Genomic DNA, 20,107 nt, shown 5'->3' with positions numbered 1-20,107 from the left:
AGGATGCCAAAAATACAGTCAAACCAAAACTGTCCAGTATCACTATATAAACTATCATCTCAGTCTCGGTAGTTTGAGGAAAAAGTGGGATGCAGAAAGTTTTTTGGCATTGTTTGTTTTATCATTTTATTTGCATTATTTATTACCTGTTGTTTAGAAGGCCTACTAGACAAGCTACTTTGAAACTAGCTAGCTATGCTAATCAAGCAGCTAATCATGCTTTCAGTTAAAATACAATTCAATTAAAAGATAGCTGTTTCACAGCCTGTGACCATATAATTTCTGTGTTAACACTGTCTGATATCCATGAAAACATTTGTAATATCTTTATTAAAAACTATTAAAGTTTATACCACAGACTCAGACAGGCTCTGGTGAGTGTCTTAGTAATCACTTAATTTAATCAGACCGTATTTTTCACAGTCATCTCAATTAGGATGGCACATAATATATATAACAACACATTTGTTGTGCTACACCGTTAATTGTTTGGAGTTAAAGGGTTGGTTCACCCAAAAATGAAAATTAGCCCATAAATTACTTACCCTCAAGTCATCCTAGGTGTATATGACTTTCTTCTTTCAGACGAATCAAGTCGGAGTTATATTAAAAATGGTCTTTGATCTTTCAAGCTGTTTAATACCACTCAGCGGGTGTTGCATGCATCCTTTCAAAAGCAGTTAAATAAACATCTCACACGGCTCCGGGGGGCGAACAAAGGCCTTCTGTAGCGAATCGATGCATTTTTGTAAGAAAAATATCCATATTCAAAACGTAATAATCACTTTAATGTAGCTGTCGCTCACTGTTGTAAACGGAAGCAGTTCCGGGGGAATGACATATGGAGGTCGGCTTTGCGCATGTGCCGCTCAGAAGTGACGCATGCAGAAACGCAGCGGAGAGATCAAAACAAAACAACGGTCACTAATTAGAAGTACAAAACGAGGATTTGTAAAGAAGAATGTCGGAGGATTTCGATATAAGCTAAGATGAGACTGGTTTTCCTTTGTTAAAGTAAGGAAACTTTGCTTCCTTCGCTCCTGTTAACAAACATTGGTTTTCACGAGACTCACTGGCGCATGTGCAGCACTGACCTCAGAGGTCATCTGCCCGGAACTGCTTCCCTTTACAACAGTGAGCATAAGCTACATTAAAGTGATTATTACATTTTGAATATGGATATTTTTCTTACAAAAATGCATCGATTCGCTACAGAAGGCCTTTGTTCACCCCCCGGAGCCATCTGAGACACTTATTTTTATGGATGGGCGCATTTTATTTATCTTCTTTTGGACTGATGCATGCAACACCCGCTGAGTGACATTAAACAGCTTGAAAGATCAAAGACAATTTTTAATGTAACTCTGACTGGATTCGTCTGAAAGAAGAAAGTCATATACACCTAGGATGCTATGAAGGTGAGTAATTTATGGGCTAATTTAATTTTTTTGGTGAACTAACCCTTTAATGGCTTGTTACTGGAAGAAACACATTTTAAACTGTGTTATTTTAGTATTATTTATATGCTTTTATATATATTTTTACAGCTTTTATTTTTATTTTTTTCAGTTTTCATTTAAATTTGATGAAGTACATCAAATTTATGTGCTTTTGTCATTTTTAGTTATTTGTTTTTTTGTAATTAGAAACAGATATAAATATTTATATTTTCATATGAATAAATATTTGTATCTAAATATTTTATATAATTTATTATTACTTTTTTTCTTTATAGCATTAATTATTCTTTAATCTATTCTTTATCATTTATTTAATCCCAGCTTTATTTTAGTTACGGATTTTTAGTAGTTTTAGTTTTAGTTAACAATAACCACTCTTTTTAAAACAGAACTCCTACTGTCATGCTACTGCATAATGTAGTTAAATTCTATTGAACTGTCTACTTATGGTGAGACTAGGCTAGTCTCCAATATTGATATTCCTATTGCTTTCCATGCATTTTATAGGCAGCATTTTCAGCACACTAGTCAGCACAACCAAAAGAGGGATGTGGAGAAATACAGTTCAGTCAGTCGTGTCAGTCTCCTGTGCCAGATATTTGAAGCGCTCAGAGGGAAATGTGATAGGATTGGCAGCGAATTCCAAAACCCATAACCTGTCAGAGAAAGGAAGTCGCTGAAGGGTCACAGCAGCTTCACACACTGTCTTTTATACAGTCCACATCTGCCTCGGCTGGGCACCAAAACAAAGTCAACATTTAATTTGAAAAGAAGGAAACTTTGTTTGGATATGAAATAATGGAAGGAGCAAGGCATGGAAAACCATGAAGTTATTTTTTTATTAGGACTGAATGTTGGCTGTGGGTTGTACACAGAGAGAAAGAGAGATCTAATGTGCGCCCATTAGGTAAAAGGATGATGCAATGACTAATTAGATAATTGAGTTATTTGATTGCAATCAGCAGGAAACTATTTGGATGGCTTGATGGATGATCATGGTGTGTATCACTCCATAAAGAATATGGATGTTTCAAGGTAACTAAACTGGTTATCTGCACCGTTCCGATCCCATTTTATCACTGTCGAATGCTAAAGGATGTCTCCATCCTTTTTAAGAGTTTGGATGCTTACCTCCAATTAACAAACCTTGGTAATTGAAGTGCTATCAGACAAATCAGAAATATGAGTATCCCATTGGGAAATTGCATGAAGTCAAGGTTTATTGTACAACACCAGTTTCTGATTTTGAATGACAAGGTAAGTTTTATGACTGTGGACTATTGGCCTTTTTGATAAGTGTTTTATTTCCTATTTGGGTTTAATGTATATGCTTTTTAGTTACAAAGCATATAGTTTATCTTAAAAAAATAAAGCCTATACATAAACCCAAATAGGAAATAAAACATTTATCAAAAAAGCCTTAAGATTAGTTACATTGTAATTAAATTACTTTTCTAACGAAATTTTGAAAAGTAATTAAATGTTATCAGTTATATTAATAAAGTAATTGAAATGGTTACACTACTTGTTGCATTTTAAATAGGGTAACTTGTAATCTGTATTGCATTTCCAAAGTAACCTTCCCAACATTGACATTGTCTACATGCACTTATAACATCTTTAGACTTTAACTTTGTAAAATTATTCCCTTAAGACTGTCATTGTTGCATTGATATTTTGATTAAACTTTGCAATAACTTTGATTTTAATTTATTGATTCAAAATCACAGATAACATGAAATATTAGGCCAATTCTGACTGGCAATCTGACTGGCAACAAAAACCTCAATAAGGGTGCTCAGCTATTGTAAACAATATAAAGAAGGAAGCGTTGGTACACCACAGCTCTAAAAATGCAAAAATGTTTTTCATGTTCTGACCAGGTGACGTTTTGAGCCGTATGCCTCTTTATCAGACATGATGAGCTTCTATAGAAGAGCCATATGGCTCAAAATGTCACATGTGGTGAGAATATGAAATAAAAATGTTTGCATTTTTGTAGCTGTGGTGTGCCAATACAGCAATTTTGATTGACATGTCAACAAAATCCCACCATGAGCTCTTATTCTTGCAGTTTATTTGGACAGTGCTGTGATTTTTCTGGGATCCTCAGTTGACTCAGCCTTTTAACCAGTCAACCGCATGTGAATAAGATGACGCTAATGGTCTACATAGGACATTTCGTCTTGGGAACATCCAAAGTAGACGTGAAGGCAAGGTAAGTGCCCAAAGCGATGGTCTGTTGGGAGTTAGGATTACTCAAAAGTCTCGCAGTGATTTCTGACAGAACTGGAAAAATGCCTTGGTGGCAGTTTTCAAAGGTTACGGTTTTTGAAAGGCGATCATTTCTTTAAAGCGATCAAATTTACACAAAGTAACACTGGGGGAAAAAAAATAAACTTCATGAGTTCAGCAAAACAATCAAGTCACAGATTAATATCTGGGGTGAGGTCTGAGAGAAACTTCACCTTTTAATAACGGAAACTATCAACTCATGATATTATTGAACAGCACGACTTTGAGGCTATTGATTTTGCTATTATTGTGTTTTCTAAAGTTCTAGCAAGGTGACTCAGGGGGCTCAAACTCCATCCCTCCCAACGACCCCACGCTCCCACTGGACGAGTGCAGTTGATAAAGGACGTAAAGATCAGATGCCCCTTGGCCTTTATAGATTAACGAATATGAGCTGTCAGCACCTCTCATCTCCATTCCCAATGATTTACGTCAAGTTTAATGAGCCTGCCAGGGCCAGATAACACACTCGCAATGACTTCTGGGTCTGCTATATGCATTATGCACACTGTCCATTCTAGCAGCTTAAAAACTGCTATTATAATAAAATTATAAATTTATATTTTGTAGGACACTATATTTTTAAATGAGAGCGTCTGTTAAATGTACTACATGTAAATTGAGGCTTTGCAATATGCAAAGAACCTGAAAATCCAGTGAAGCCCCTTTGTTTACATAGTATTTCAAGTAGCTTCTGAACAAATCCAGAGATCATATCAGATCACAGAGTGAAGATCATCCATGCAGCTGGACGAATGCCTTGAATATTTTTGTTTATCGTTAATTACAGCTGTGTTTAATGTGACATGTCTTAGCACAAAGTGTATCCCAGTGCTGACTGATAAAGACTGACCAAAGCTTAGCCCTTGATCCAGAGTCATGAGCAGGTCGGAACAGTCTGGACATGCATGAAGGCCGAATGATCTGGTCCAGGAATAATATCAGACTTCCTCTACCAAAACAAATGCAGGTTTTCACAGCCCACTGATTCTTGAGACGAGGCAAAATGGTTCACCTGCCATTTGTTTTAAAAATAGGGATATTTACTTTGAAATTAATCTGAGATTATTCTTAACAAAGCACCATTTTATTTAGTGCTTGATATTATGTTATCCTTCTCTTTAAAACCACCTGTCCTCAGAGCTTAATTCAGTGCTTCACATATAGATTGAAATCACATATAGTTTTTATTATTAGGTAGTGACACCAGAAACTAAAATGTTATGGTTGGTCAACACTACAAACTGCCAATCTAGTCTGGTGACGGAGATAATTCAATAGATGAAGCTGACAATCAGAATTGAACAACTGAAAACCATTCTAATCCACAATTCATTCACAAGGTGAATGCAAGTTTATAATAAATATTTGACATATCTGTACTTGTGAATCTGACTGTGTTGATCCATATCGAAAGATGGCAATTATTTATTTTATTATTTATAATTTTTTTGTAAAAAAAAACGTTTAGAAGATTCCACCAAATATAAATGAATACCCCTGGTGAAAAAAAGTAATATATTTAAAATACATTTATTTCATACTATGTGTAGTTCAAATCTGTTAACATATTTACTTACATACTGCTTGAGACTTACTGATATTAAAATTATAAACTTCTTTTTTGAGTGCTTGTGCACAATGCACATTTCTTAATATTAAGCCTAAAATGTGTTTTAATGTCACTAAGGATTGTATGATCTTTGAATAATATTGGTCTTAAAATTCAAGATATTTAAAGTGTACTCGAAGTATACTTGCAATATTTCCACTTTAGCACAATCAGATCTACTTCAGTATATCTTTAATTGGACTTCAGCACTACTTTCGCAGAATTAAAGTGAATTAAGTACAAAATTAGTCGTTCCAGTTTAGAATACTAAAAGTACAATTTCATGGCATTTTTATTAAGTACATAACCATGCAAATTTATTTGTAGTATACTTAAAAGTATTTTAAATACATTTTAGTATATTTATTTCTCACTGGGACGTCTTAACATGTTGAACATTTACTATAGCTAAAACAGTTTCTTAGTACATGAACTTGTATTTTATTATGTAGAATGTTTTCAAAAATCAGTAAACTACAATTTATGCAGCAAATGTGCAGCCTTTAAAATGAGAAGTGTTTACTTCATAAGTCATTTACATTAAAATAAAATACATAGCATACATTCTTATAGGCTATAACCGATAATGAAAACTCCTGAACCCACAAATAGGAAAAAAACACAAAGATAGAGACTTGAACAAAATATCATCTTTATTCTGCAAGAGAACTGAATATTGTGGAGTTCCATTGATTATATACACGAGTTCACCTCATAACAAACAGAGAGTCTACAACCAATACAAACTATTGTAACAGATACAAGAAAATGTTTTGTGATGGAAATCATAACTGAAGAATACCGATAAGTCAGAAGCAACAATGATACTCAAATACTGAGAGAGAGGATTTCTGACATCTCGTTCTCTACATGCAGAGCTAAGTATCTCATGTCCTTTTGTGCCAGAACTTGTCTAATAAGACATGAAACACTTGTTTATAGAAGCATAAATGGACTGGAGCCGGTGCAACACGTTTATTTTCATTGCAGTATGTATGTTTTTTGGACATCGAGAACCCGTGGCTTATTGCTCAAGCTGAGTCTATAAAAGTCCAGAGATGAAAACTGCTGGTGTTAAGGAAATATTTAGATTTATGCAGAATACAAGTGAGTATTTAGTCAATAAGATGATCCGAGTATGAAGAAAACACATTAGTTTAAAGGTCTCAGATGAGATGCATTTATATGTTACTGAGTCGGTTGTGCAAACGGTATTGAACACGCTGTTGTCTATTGCTTCAGCTCCTCTGTCTCAGTTTTTGAGAACATCATTTTGCTTTTAGCCACTGCAACAAAGGGCTCCAACTTATTTAAGCTGCAAAAAGCAGACTTTTTTCATAAGCCGTATTAAAATTTATTTGACTACACCATAAACAGACAATTAACAGTGTTTGTTCCACTTTTTTTTTTTTTTTTAGTTTTACTTTTTTTGTTTGCTTTTATTACACAAAACAACAGCAAAGAGTACCAAAGAAGCATGCTGGGTTTTACGTATGTCAAAGTGAGAAGGAGAGTGATTTTTTTTTAAATTTTTTTCCAAAAACCTTTTTTTTTTTTTTTTTTAAATGTATATATATATAAGAAATGTGCTGGATATCATTGTGGGACAGCTGTGGTAAGAACACAAAAGACTCCCAATAAGAATCACAACATATTCAAACCTGACTGCAAATAAAACTTTGCAGAACTGCGCAAGGGGGAAATAGACAGTGCTAGTTAACAGTCCGGAAATAACCTTAGCCAGGTCTTCTAGTCATAACACCTGCTTTGTACAGAGTCTAACTGAAAACTCAATCGGTTATGAGTCAAGAAAGGTTGTTTTGGTACATGTCCAAACCCTCTGAGCTTTTGAAGCAATGCACTGTTGATTCTGTCGGCTTGTTATAATGTGTGCGCTTCCCCCTTTCCCACTTCAATACAAAAAGCACTCTAGTAAATGTCTCTCATACGAATTCCCAATGCAATGCTTTTCATGTCCCTGAAAACATCCGGAAGGAAAAAGAAAAACAGAATATTTCATGCTTTCGTATAGGAACAAAGAAAACCAACAAACCCAACTGCTTTCTGCCCTGCAGAGAATGACAATTACTTTTCTGTTTTTCTTAAAGAAACCATACATTTCTGTGTGGAATAGGGTTGTCTGTTTTCTTTAATGAATTTATCAAAACAGAAAGAAAAAGCAACAATGACTCTAGCTGGAGTGAACGCAAGACTATTCTGTAAAGAAAAGAGGCATAGAAACACTTGATTTTGGTAACTTGAGGTGGTTTAGTGACCTAACAGACAAATTAATGACAAAGAATAACTGATGCGAGCGCACGCGCGCGCACACACACACACACACACAAAAAGCATTTATCTCTTACAAACAAGTGAGTGCAAAAATTAATCCGCTTTAGGCCAGACTGTTCAATTTGAGGCTTAACAAAACTACATTTCGGTAAACAAATTATTAGTTGTTGTTTTTTTTAAATGGCAAAAAATGGACCCCCAGCCAATCCACAGTGAACCCTTCAATATACGGACAGTAATAAAGATATTATTTTGCCAGACAAGTGATGGGCTAGCGATAGCAACCCAAAAACTAAGACACAAAATTAAGTTTGCATGAAAGCAAGGCAACTGAAATACAAGGGAAGAAAATAATGCGTCTCTTCAACACTAGAGCTACCCAAGAAAATAAAACAAACCAAACTTAAATCTTTGGTCTCAACGCCTGGGAAAACGCTAATAAATGTAGCAAAAAAGTGATTAAAACATTTTTTATTCCAAACGATTATTCAAATATGATGTGTGCTATACTGGACTCCAATAATCAGCTCTGTGAACATAAATAAGCCCCTTTACTTTCAACAAAACACACACAAGTTGAGTTCCAGGCTGAAGAGTAAACATGTTCAGACACGTTTTATACTCAAACCACTCATGCCATAAAAGGGTTTTCCTGTGTTTTAATAAATGTATCTATGTATTATTAAAGACATTCAATGGTGAGTGATGCAAGAGTTCAAGTAATAGACAGGGGCCCCTCTGGGGCCAGGCTTAAAAACAAAAACAAAAAAAAAAACACAATTCTGAAACAAACCATTTGGAGGATAGAATAAAATTAAAATAAAGCTGGACCTATGATATACACCGTAACCAAAAGCTTTCCGCAGAAAAAACGGCAACACCAAGGCTGCAAAGACGTATTTGAGAACGGTCGCACACACCAAACTAAAATCAAGCAGCTGATCTGCTGAGGCTAGCGTGTTCTGGTCGTGCCACAGCGATGCTAGAGCAGACAAGACAAGAACGCAGAGTTCTGCCAGTAACATCCAATCAAACCCAAGAAAACCACAGCCACTTGCAATAGCAAATAGATGAGCAACTGAAAAGAACAGTGGATGGGGGAAAACCTCCATCAGTATCCCTGTCTGCATGTGGTTTTCACTCGGACTCTAGGTTGTAAGTTAATCTCAACAGCTGCTCTGTCTGTTTCCAAACTAACCCACCAACCATCCACCAAAAGACTCCAAGTTTTCCATCTCAAATAATGCAGATCACTTTAGAAGCAATTAACAACACAACCTCATGAAAAAAACAACTATTTTATGATTTGGCAATTGTTTTTGATTCATACGAAAACTTCCACCCAAACCTAAACATAAATGGGTGTAAGCAGATCGTACAAAACGGTACAGTTGTTTGAATTTGCCACCAATTTGCCAAAACGTAAAATAGTTAGAAATTGCCATTAGTGTTTTGACAAATAATGTAACTAAATTTTCAGTTGAATTCACTATATGCTGCTTTTTCTAACACCGCACGCTGTGCGAGGAGTGAGACGGGTAGTTGCAGTGGTGGGTGAGGGCTGTCTGTGCTGGTTAATGACCTGTAAGGCTGTAACAGGCTTATACAACTCAAAACGAAAACGAAAAGTAACAATGTGAACTTCAATACTGGACACCTGCATACCAGAAGCCCAACAAAAACAGGAAGTGATACAACTGATGTACCGACAGTGAATCTTGTGCATATAGCTTTGAATATTTTCATAAAGGTTTTATTGTGCGACATTAAAACCGACAGGCAACCAAACAATGAAAAGTGTAATATCGCTTTTCTGATACAGAATGAGTCAACCAGCTAAAGAGAGAAGCACTAGGCAATAAAGGGGCTTTTTTTTTTTTTTTAAAGGAAATTCTTTAAAAGGTTCCAGTGATTATCGCTTTTTGATGCCACTGAGAGCAGTTTGTTTTATCTCTCTGACAGACCACTTCTCTACCATCAAAAGCGGGATTGCACTTTTTTTCAAGTTACGTACTAAAGCACATCTGCTCGAACACTGCTCCCGCTTACTGAAGAACATCTTTTGAACATGTTTGACAGGTACACAAATCCAATTAAGCATTAAGATGCCACATCAGTTAAAAACCATGAGTAATTGTTTTAGTTTTTTTCAATTTTGGTGCAGCAGTCAGTTGCCATTTCTACATAAGTGCTTTATGTTGACTGTCTGTGCATGCGATTTTGGTTCTTAAAAATGTGGAGCTTCTGTTCAGAGGACACAGATCCAAACTATTTCAAGTAGTTTGCAAACTAGGTGTATTAAGTTTAATCTCGCTCAATTAATACAAGCCAATTTTATCAATAGTAAAAAAAAAAAAAGGGGTCCTCCCCTTGCCAACTTTGGTCTCTGCACTGAGCTGTAGCGATCTTAACTGCTTAGGAAAGGACAAAATTTCTGTTCCAGCCAAACAGAAAACAAGGACAAAAAAAATTAAATAAAAACACCCCTCTAATGTTAGTTAAAACTAACTTTTGTTTTTAAGCCTACAACACGTTTTCACTTGTGCCCTCCCAAACCATCCCACAACCCCTCGTTCAGCAGCAGTCACTGTGAGAACACTCTGGAAAGTGTCAGTCGTCTGTTTGCTACAGTTTTTGCCTTTTTTAAACACGTAAAAAGAGAGATGGAAACATTTAAACTAAATATTTTCCTGCTTTACATATAGTTAATTAAGAATTTTGCAAAGACAATACAAAGAAATAAAATAAAATAAAAAAACAGCTGAATGAAAAATAGAGAAATGTGAGAAAATCGAGGCAGGAAAAAAAAAAAAAAAAGCTTAAGCTAAAAGCTAAAATGGAGCATGTAAAAAGTCCCAGCTGGAGTTTAGGAAGCAGTGCGGGTCACCTGAAACTCGCCTCCTCTGCTTCCTTCTGCTTTTTTCACATTCACAAACATTTAAAACTTCCTTGTGCAAATCAAGCAGTCTTTAGAAAGAATGCCCTCCAAATTGTCAAAAGCAAAAACCTATAGGCCATGGAGGTATACACTAGACTAAGAGAACCATTTGTAGACACTTAAGAATCATCATTCTCCCATTTCATTGGCATAACTATAACCTCACTATGTCTACATCTTAAGATACTCACACAACAGAGCAGGCGTAACAGCCCTTCTTGCTGCTCTCTCGGATGAGGAAGGCTCCTTCGGGTTTGCCGTGTAGCAAGTCCTCAGCCTGCGTTCGGTTTAGGTCCCCCACAAACCAGCTCTTCTCATCGTAGTGTGGCAGATTCTCATCCTCCTCACTGACGAAGTAGGTGCTGCGAGAGGAAATGTGTTAGATGCTGTGATGGAGCATTTGATCTCAAATTTCAAGCAATATACGACAATTTGACTTACTCATCCGTGTTCTCGTTTCTGATCCCCAGCCAATCGTTTATTCGTTTCTGTCGAACACCTTTATGATTGAGCCAGCTGCATGAGAAAGAAGCAGTGGAGTGTTTATACATGGAGGAAAAACTGTCAACAATGAAGATGACGAAATGAGGTGCAAAGGAATGTTCTTCTTACACAAGGTACTGATCTCTAATCTTTCTGAGCTGAATGAGATCTGGCTTTAAGCTGTTCATTTTCTTGTCCGTCTCCCTGTTGTCCAGAGCCTGTGTTTTAAGGTCCTGTTCAAGCCGGGTCTTACTGTCGTGAATCTCGCCAAGACGGGATTTGAGCTTCTCGTAGTTCATCATGATCCTGAAAAAGAAACAAAAGCGATTTGTCAACCCACAGATCAAGGTTGCCGACCAAAGCGCTCTTAATTGAAGACTTTGCGTACCTTTCGATCTCTTTGTCATTGCCCTCTCTGCGGAATCGCTCGATGTATTCTTTACTGTAGCGTTCCTGCGTATGACACTGTTCTTCAAAAATTTTAATGGTCTCATTGAAGGCCTCTATTGCAGTACGTTTCATCTGGATCTCCTGCAATCAAAGGAAAGATAAATCAATGGATGTGATGCTGTGCCTCTTAACAGACTTGGTTAATTGAGCTTCTGTAATGGAATAAATAGTTTGTGCATGTGGCGTTTAGCACTGGAGTTAATGGGTCGGTTGTCTATTGATCCGATAGCGATGTTCTAAGAGGCTTACCTGTGAGGTTTTTGTGTGCTCCTCGTAGAGTCTGTCATATTCTTTACTCTTCTCCTGATATTGATTGTGATATTCCTGGAGTTTCCTCCCCACTGCATCAATGTTGTCCTCTTTCACCAGCTGATCCTTAGAGAGTGAGAGTAAATGCATTGTTATTGATATGAATTGCTGAGCGAAGAAAAGTGCGATGGGAAAAAAAAAGGAACTGCTCGCAGCAACATACTGTAGGTTTTTCTTACAAAGTGAAAGCCATTTTTCAGGAATTTTCTTCCAGGAATCATTAATAAAAATCTTGGAATCTGTAAGTGCCTCTCAAGGGCTTACATTTGTGGAACCCCCTAAATAATGAGCACCTGTGTGTCTGAGAAAGATACCGGGAGGGAGGAGGAGGAGGAGGAGGGGGAAACGAATAAATGCCTGGATGGCCTTTCGACATTGTGGATGTGTGCAATTATTTAGGAGGTGCGCTGCTGTGGCAATAAACAAAGTAATATTTCATGCCAAAAGCATCCTGCTGCCTCTGCAGTTTCACTCACAACAAGCTGCACAATTCATTCAGCAAACACGCTCTTTAGGGCCGGAGTGAGGGAGGGAGAGGTGGGAGGACAGAGGTAAAAGGAAAGGAAGGGATGGCTGTAAATGTGATACCCCTGCCCTCAATCTAAACCCATTTACCTGCTGGTAGCGGGAGACGGGATACATGAGCTTTACGTCCAGTTTGGTGTTGTACTGGGCCAGTGACTCGTGCCTGTAGTGACTGATGAGCTCCACCACTGAGCTGAACGTGAGCGGGTCTGAGAAACCGTACTTCCCATCCCGGTGGTAGATCTTTATTAGCTTATTGTTTCCACCTTTCCTGTAGGGAAAAAAGATTGCGTTGGACCACGGATCAATGTAAGCTAAATGGAGAGGGTTTTAAACAAGTAGAAGCTTTCCAAAATATTAGTTACCTTAGCGTTAATGTGTAATCTCCCTGCATCTTGGTCGAGGCGTCCCGTACCAGGAAAGTACCATCGGGCATGTCTCGCAGTTTGTCGTTCACCTCTTCCCTGCACAGAAAAAAAGACATACTCCACACATCAAATCTTGCGCTTAATAATTAATAATTACAGCTAAAATAAGTTTTCCATGGACTGTCCTATACTAAATGGAAAGGGCTGACACACACACAAAAACATGCCTGGCTGTATAAATAAATTTGGTCTGGCAGAGGGCAAAGGCACTGGTCTGTGACCATACTGTCTGCTACAGCCGTCTGGGAGAGAGTGAGACATCTTTGAATGGTTTAACTGTTGACCCCGTCCTGCACAGCCACATGTACGCCGATGCCTCCAGCTCTTGTCTTAAAATCAGACAGTCTGTCTCTTTAAAAGTGCCTCCAGACGACCAGCGGAGGAGCTGTCAGGCTTCAAAGACTATCCTGCTTTTTTGCCCCCTTCTCTATTTTAGTCTGTCTGGGAGGAATGTCACACCCCCCGACTTCCAGGCCTCCTCCCATTCTCCCGACAGCCAACAGCCTAGTCATGCTGGAGCTCAGCTGACCCCAGCCCTGGCTCTTAGGAGGGGGTATATTTAGCCTACTTTGGGCTGCTGAGGTAAGGAGCCTTTGACTAAGCAGTGCTCCCACCTTTCTGGGGAAGGAGGCCTCTCTTACATCCTGCACTGGGAGCTGTGGGAATCAGGTGCATTTTTAGGCTGCAGTGCATCAGCAAGTTCATTGTTTAGGGGAGGTGTCCTATTTTAGTAGCCTGTTTGGCAAGCAGCAGTAACGTCAGTGTGAAGTGGAAAATCTGGGATGTGTTTTTGCATTCAAAAACATCCGGATAGAGGAGATATTTGGACAATGACTCAAATTCAATAAAATGATTGCAAGTTATGCAGCCTTAATAATCACTTAACAATAACTGTTTATCAAAATTATCGAGACAAACATATCGGTGGAATAACAGGCACAATTTTGCACACAAATTAAAGAGTAGGCCTACATATTTAATAGTCAATTGACATAAATAGTCAATTTTGATTTCATCTAAGCTCAAGCCTACAAGAAAATCAGAAATCCACAACAGGCATGCTGATGGTTAACATGGCTGAGAACCATTACCATGAACTCAACTAAAATTTAAATCTGATCTCTCATAAATTAAATCTCTCAATGCACAACCACTGCTTTAACTAAGTACTAGTATGGTTGTATAGTAGTATCATTATAATAGGATTTTTAACACATTCTTCACCGAGACCATAATGGCAGTCCATATTTAAAATGTAACAGTTAGCATCACTGTGCTTTGGAGTTCTTTATTTGATGCCTAGAGTTTAGTTACTTTCTGATTTTGAAACTAGTAAGCCCTGAGCATAGGCTTGAAGTGAAAAGCAGATCTGGTTTATCTGCAGAAGGGACTGTGTGAGTTAAAGGATAGCAGGGCTTCAGAGATTGGTGAGCCTCTGAGCATCTCTGCAGAATTTCTACTTGCCCAACATCAAACGAGTCTAAAGCTGGTCACTAAGCAGCAGACTAATCTGCTAAAACCTGAGAGTTTTATGGGTTGTGTTGGAAACTGGCCAGACAGCTTGGCATTTTGGAGATTTGGGTTCTTCTATCCCTCCCCTTAAGTAATGGCAACTAAACCACCCCCTGTCTTTCTCTTTTCAGCTCTTCCTGTGTCTCTCCCCCACTGCATTGCCTTTCTGCTTTTGTACAGCTGCGGCAAAGCATACATGCCTCCAGGATAAGTGAACCAAAAGAAGAGGAGAGGATCAAAATAAGTTCACCAGCTCACATAAAGAAAGAAAAAGAACAGAAAAAGTTTGCAGAGCAGCTGAAAGAGCAACATGACACTGCAGAGCTGACTCCACCTCAGGCTACCAACTTGGAAGCCATCAGGTGGAGGGATGGGAAGATCTGACATCTCCCAACAGTCAAGTAACAACCCAGAGAACTTTCATCTGATCCAAATGCAGTCTTATGACTGTACTGGCCAACTATCACCTGACTTGCACACTGCCGTACGTGTCCACCACGTGATGAGGGCAGTCACACTATGAGCTAACTGGCATGAGGAAAGATTTTCAGAGCAGAACAGACAGAAATCCAATCAAGTGAGAAATGAAGTCGAGTGTCAAGTGACTCTTACCTTGATATGTCTCCCCAGTACCATTCTGCTTCTTGCAATGAGCCGCTGGCCGCTTCTTTCACACCGTTGCCATTTACTGGTGTCATGGGTTTTGTTGGCTTGGGAGGAAGAGCTGCAGAAGAAATGAGAGAGATTTATTTTAGTGGAAAATCTTCTAACCTCATGAGCAATCCTAGAAATATGAAGTTGGTGTTGCGAACTTACAGATGAAAGCCTAAACTTACAGAATAAACTAAGCGGACGTCATGTTAACAAATGGCTGTGTTGTTCATCCTCATGAATAAGGTTAAGTTGCTAAGAGAATCCAAATTTGAACTTGGTAGGAATACAATATAGTTGTAGGTATATATATATATATATATATAAAAACGCACTGCTTTTTTGTCTTTTAAGATTTTTGCGTAGTACTGACAGTTGAATAGAAGTAAGGTTTCCGCCCAGGATTAACTTTTGACCTTTAGCCCTTCATTTTCCCATAGATGGCCTTTCAATACTCTCCTCCATCACATTGTGTGTAGTTAGACGAGCTTGTTTCGGAAAATGCAACAGTGATTTCCACTGAAAATGCAAAAGATCAGTTTTCACGGAAAATGCAACAACAACATATTCCATTCGGCCCAAGCGAAAGTGTAAACAAAAAACAAATGACCTTCTCTGCCAGTCTTGCTTTTCTTCTAATTGCTGAATATGTAATGAAAAGGTTCCTTTCCTTTGAGTGATATGCTTCCTTTGTTGCCAGCAAAAGCAAACAACAGCTGCCTCAACAGCACGCTGGAAAGCTAACGCTGATGATGCTCTTGCTATCTTGTGGGTCAGGGGTCACCAGAACGTGCTGCTCAGCCACGCAGTGCATCATGATGCCCTCACTCACAGAAATATCGCTGAGAGAGTATTGCTGTGCGTTACATCTACACAGCATGCATTCTCATGTCTAATGTCCTGACGTGAATTTTTCAACCTTAGAGCCAAAACTAGACTTGTTAAACTAGAATGACGGTTAAACGCCATGCAAATTTGGCGTTACACAATTTTCAATAAGACTAGATGAATCTAGGGATGCAACGGCAACTGCTCCAAACAAGGTTTTCAAGTGTTTCTGTGTTCAAGTGCTTCAGGGAAACCTTCAAGACCAGGTGCAGTTGGCAAATTCTAGTCGGAGACAAAAAAAACAACAACTAATGGCTGCAACTCCATCTGAAATGTACAGAGACAGTGTTCAAGCCTTGCACCTACCGCCAAGCCAAACTAACCTCCCCCTGACCTAGATGAAACTTGCAACAGGGGCCTTGAAACAGCAACGCACCACTCTGTTCTCAATGCACAGGTTTATTCAGAAGGCTTTTAAGTGAAACCAAAGACATGCTCCAAGCAGTACTAGCGGACTGTTTAGGGAGGATGTGGCTCATGCAGATTATTGCCATAATGAATTCAAATATGGCCACATCATTATAAAAGTCAAGTTTCTTTAAAAACAGTTACCTTAGCCTGGCAAAGACAAGGCTGCGTGAGAGCGGGTGTATATCTATGCCAGGACAGGGGAGGGGGAGTGGTCTGCTGCATTAGTTATGGGGAAGGCATGGAGCAAGTGAGCATACGGATGTCATAAAAGCCCAAGCTGACTCCAGAAACCCCTGGGCCCTTCTAGCCAAAGAAACCTCTATCTGGTATGCGAATGAAAAGAGGCAAGACTAAGGTTCAATACACCGGAGGTGAGTCACGGAAATAAAAGCCCACAGGGACATGCAATGCACAATATAGCCAATGAATGAATCATTGCTGCTGGCACACTGTGGAATGACCCACTGCTCCGCACACAATTGGCTCCTTTATTAAGAAATAATAATAATAAAATCGTTAAAGATCAGAGAAGAGATGAAGACTCTCTGAAGAAAGAGAGAGAGAGAGACACTTTCTTGTGTTGCCATTTCAGTACTTTACATTTCTAAAGTTTTCATTGAAGTTTTATTACTTCCCGACATTGCAAACATTTGTGGATTGAAGATCATTATGGTTCGTTAAAGTTTTGATGTGCGGGAAGAGGGTAGTGTGAATGGCTTTCTTGGTAGGTGTCATTAATTAAAAGCAGTGGTGATTTTTGGAGTGAGAGTGCATGAGTGTAGTCGGAGACCCGGGCACAGTGACAACTCCTCCCTCCACTGGCCCACAGGAAACACCTTAATCTGGTGGGGTGTGCGGCTTCAACCAGTCAAAGCAAAGCCAAGCTAACGGACACATCCCCACCCAAACTCTGCTCCTGCAGGTGTGCGCACACACTATTCCTACATTTTAGTTGGTCTGAGGCTACGTCCACACGAAGCCAGAGCTTTCCCTATCCGATCTTTTTTTTCCCCTTGTCTCAAGAAATATCTGCGTCCACACGAAACGATGTAGTATACATGCCAGACCAGCCCGTGGCGCTGTAATTCTGCCACAGAGATACACTAAAAATGGAGAAGACTTGGACTATGCGCATAAACCTTAAGCGCGGTATACAAGCGAACATGGAACAATACATTTATTAATCTGTGTTAATGTTAGTTAATAAAAAGAATCGTTCAGAGTGTGTTCATGTTTTTGTTGCCGTTACGTGACGTAGCAGTGTCTGACTAGGGGCGAGAAGTGGGCTGATGATGTCATCGTTTCAGAAAATATACGGATTCGCTGTCCACACGAAAACGCAAGGGCGGCGTTTTTAGATTAATCCACTCTGGGACCCGGTTTAAAAAAATATCGGTTTAACTTTAAACGCCTATACGATACAAAATGTATGCGTATACAGCTAAACACGTCTCCATGTGGATGGGGCCTGAGAGGAGATCAGCCAAATGCCTTGAATGGAAAATTAACATTTCTTCAAAGAAATTACTTAAATATGGCATCCCTTTCCTGTCGTCACAAATTTTAAGGGGAGTGTTCACCACCTGGTAGGGGACCATTTGTGCAGCATAGCAGCTTGTGAAGAGTCATTTGACAATGTATAACCTTCTGTTCCCTCTACGCCAACACAATAATCACCATATTAATATTACATTTGCAAATACCCACGTGGCTCACCTCCTCCACTCCCTAATGTAATTTAGAGACACAAACTGAGATTCAATCTCTCACTATTCAATACCAACACAAACAAATGTCTATCTATCGCTATATATATATATATATATATATATATATATATATATATATATATATATATATATATTACAGCATAATAGCATATATTTCAGCCTGATATTTTCACAAAGCCCCTTTCAGAGCGACAGTAGCAGGCTTCCACCAGAAAAGGAAATGACCCCCCTTTTTCTCACTCGCTCTCTACAGCAGCCAAAAGGCAGGTGCACAAGCCCAGCTGAAACCTCAAATTCCCGCCTACCAGTTTTCCACTGTCAGCTCTTTCTGTAAGTGTGTGACCACCTTTGTCCTACACACACTTGGTTATCTTTGTGAGCTAGTGATGGGGTGTGAGCACAAAAAGAACATGGAAAACGGAAGGAAACAGAGCAAGAAAGAGGCAGAGATGTGACTAGGTGATCTCATTACAGCGGTCACCCCATCTGTGTTAGTGTCAGAGATATCGCAGCAGGGGGGCAACACAATGGAAAGTCCACATAGTCACAGAATGCAGTCATTTTTAAAGCTACCATTCACCGATTCAAACTAATTACGATCATGATTTATGGCAAAACTGAACAAACAAAGGGGGTCAATTTAAATGACAAAAGTGAAAAGATTTTCCTTAAATTTCTACAACAGTAAACTAGCCCAGTATGCTTCAGAATAAAAGCAAAACAAAAAAATTTGGGTAATTTTAAAAAAATAAATTGTAAGATATAATTTTAGAATTTCTAAATATTATTATATTTTCTAAATAACAAATTTTTAATGAAAGATGAAAAGGGAAATGTGAGAAAAAGAAAGTGACCAGGATGTAGGATGGAAAGGATGAGAAAGAATGAGAAGGAGTGAGTGGCAATGCAGCGCTGCGCAAGTCTGAACAAAGAAAACTATACATCCATAGGTAAAGCCTATGGCGATCAGCGACCAAGCAGTCCATTGTTTAGGAAACAAATATAAATGGCAACATGCAGCTCAGAACATCATCTCCAGAGGTCATTGTTCTGCAGCCGTCCTCTTGTGCGCAGTAACAAAAAGATATGTTCAAACTTCTGGTTCTACAGGTGATGGAGCAGATAAAGCAACGGTACTTTGAAAGACAACACAAACATAGACTGACACCACACACACGCACAAAAAAAAAGAAAAAGTTTAGTTTAGGGTTTGTATGTACAAATTAGGGGGTGCATTAGCATGAGAAAAAGCATGTGGCAGAGAGTGATGACAGTGCCGTTGAGGGGAGCAGCAGGCGAGGGCTGCCACGTCCCGATCCAGGGGGAATGAATTAAAAGTGTCACCAAGCAAATGGGTGGTTTAAATAGTCCATCGGGGACGCTCACAATCACATGTGAAACCATACGTGCTCTGTGCACATATTATCATGATGCACTGTCACCATCCGCTCCTAATGAATGACTAAAAGAAAATCCTTGCAGCTGAACTCTTAAAACAGCTTCAAATTCTTTTTTAATAAAATAAAATCACAAAACAAGAAAAATGAAGTACAACTATTAAGGATTACACGTCCTGGAAAAAGCATGGTTCTTACGTTAATTCATGTTGACAACAGCGCATGTTTCCATCTATACAAAATCCAGGACACTTCCCACACAATAGGACAAACACTAATTGTCATTGTGCTCCCCTGACAGTCTGTTCAGAGCATTACAATAGCCATAAGACAGAAAAGACGAAAACAAAGACAGTGACCGTGAAAAAGCAGAAGAAAAGAGGAATGGTGTCTCCCTTACCGTCCTCCTCGGGATCCTTTTTGAGCTGCATGTATACAGCCTGTACTCAGCTGTCTGTGACACAAGTCCTCTTATTCGCTCTATCTCCCTCTCCCTCTCCCACTCACTCTCGCTTTCTCTCCACCCTCCCTCGCTCGCTCTGCCTTTCAGACTAAAGCCAGAGGGAAAATCCCTGCTCCTAAATTCAGATGCTGCTGGCTTAACAAACCCTCTCAATGGAGAAGTTGGCAGCAGCCAATGAGAAAGCAGGAGGGGAGGTGGACACAACCATATGAGACGGAGAAAGAGAGAGCGGAAAGCTCTGGGGAATGATGTAGGAGGCGGGG

The 20,107-nt window shown here is 38.9% G+C and overlaps 1 protein-coding gene and 1 long non-coding RNA gene across 2 annotated transcripts in view; one reads left to right on the top strand and one right to left on the bottom strand.

The window, feature by feature from the left end:
• The first annotated feature begins 2,503 nt into the window (after window positions 1-2,503).
• On the top strand, window positions 2,504-5,076 carry LOC107556993 (uncharacterized). The gene is made up of 3 exons (XR_001605342.1): window positions 2,504-2,717; window positions 3,535-3,678; window positions 4,018-5,076. It is a non-coding gene; the product is annotated as an uncharacterized lncRNA (long non-coding RNA).
• Window positions 5,077-10,784: 5,708 nt separating this feature from the next.
• The window catches only part of LOC107556985 (phosphatidylinositol 3-kinase regulatory subunit gamma-like), a 176,653-nt gene continuing 167,330 nt past the window's right edge, over window positions 10,785-20,107 (bottom strand). Inside the window, exons 7-14 of the mRNA XM_016240264.1 lie at window positions 14,917-15,028; window positions 12,730-12,828; window positions 12,455-12,635; window positions 11,780-11,905; window positions 11,469-11,611; window positions 11,210-11,386; window positions 11,039-11,113; window positions 10,785-10,959 (exon numbers count right to left, since the gene is read on the bottom strand). Of these exons, the coding sequence (XP_016095750.1) occupies window positions 10,785-10,959; window positions 11,039-11,113; window positions 11,210-11,386; window positions 11,469-11,611; window positions 11,780-11,905; window positions 12,455-12,635; window positions 12,730-12,828; window positions 14,917-15,028 (1,088 nt within the window). The remainder of the gene's footprint in view (window positions 10,960-11,038; window positions 11,114-11,209; window positions 11,387-11,468; window positions 11,612-11,779; window positions 11,906-12,454; window positions 12,636-12,729; window positions 12,829-14,916; window positions 15,029-20,107) is intronic.

This window comes from Sinocyclocheilus grahami, unplaced genomic scaffold (assembly GCF_001515645.1).
Source record: "Sinocyclocheilus grahami isolate Dianchi unplaced genomic scaffold, SAMN03320097.WGS_v1.1 scaffold586.1, whole genome shotgun sequence".
NCBI lineage: Eukaryota > Metazoa > Chordata > Actinopteri > Cypriniformes > Cyprinidae > Sinocyclocheilus > Sinocyclocheilus grahami.
The sequence above is the reverse complement of the archived record's forward strand: the minus strand, read 5'-3'. Positions and strand labels throughout refer to the sequence as shown.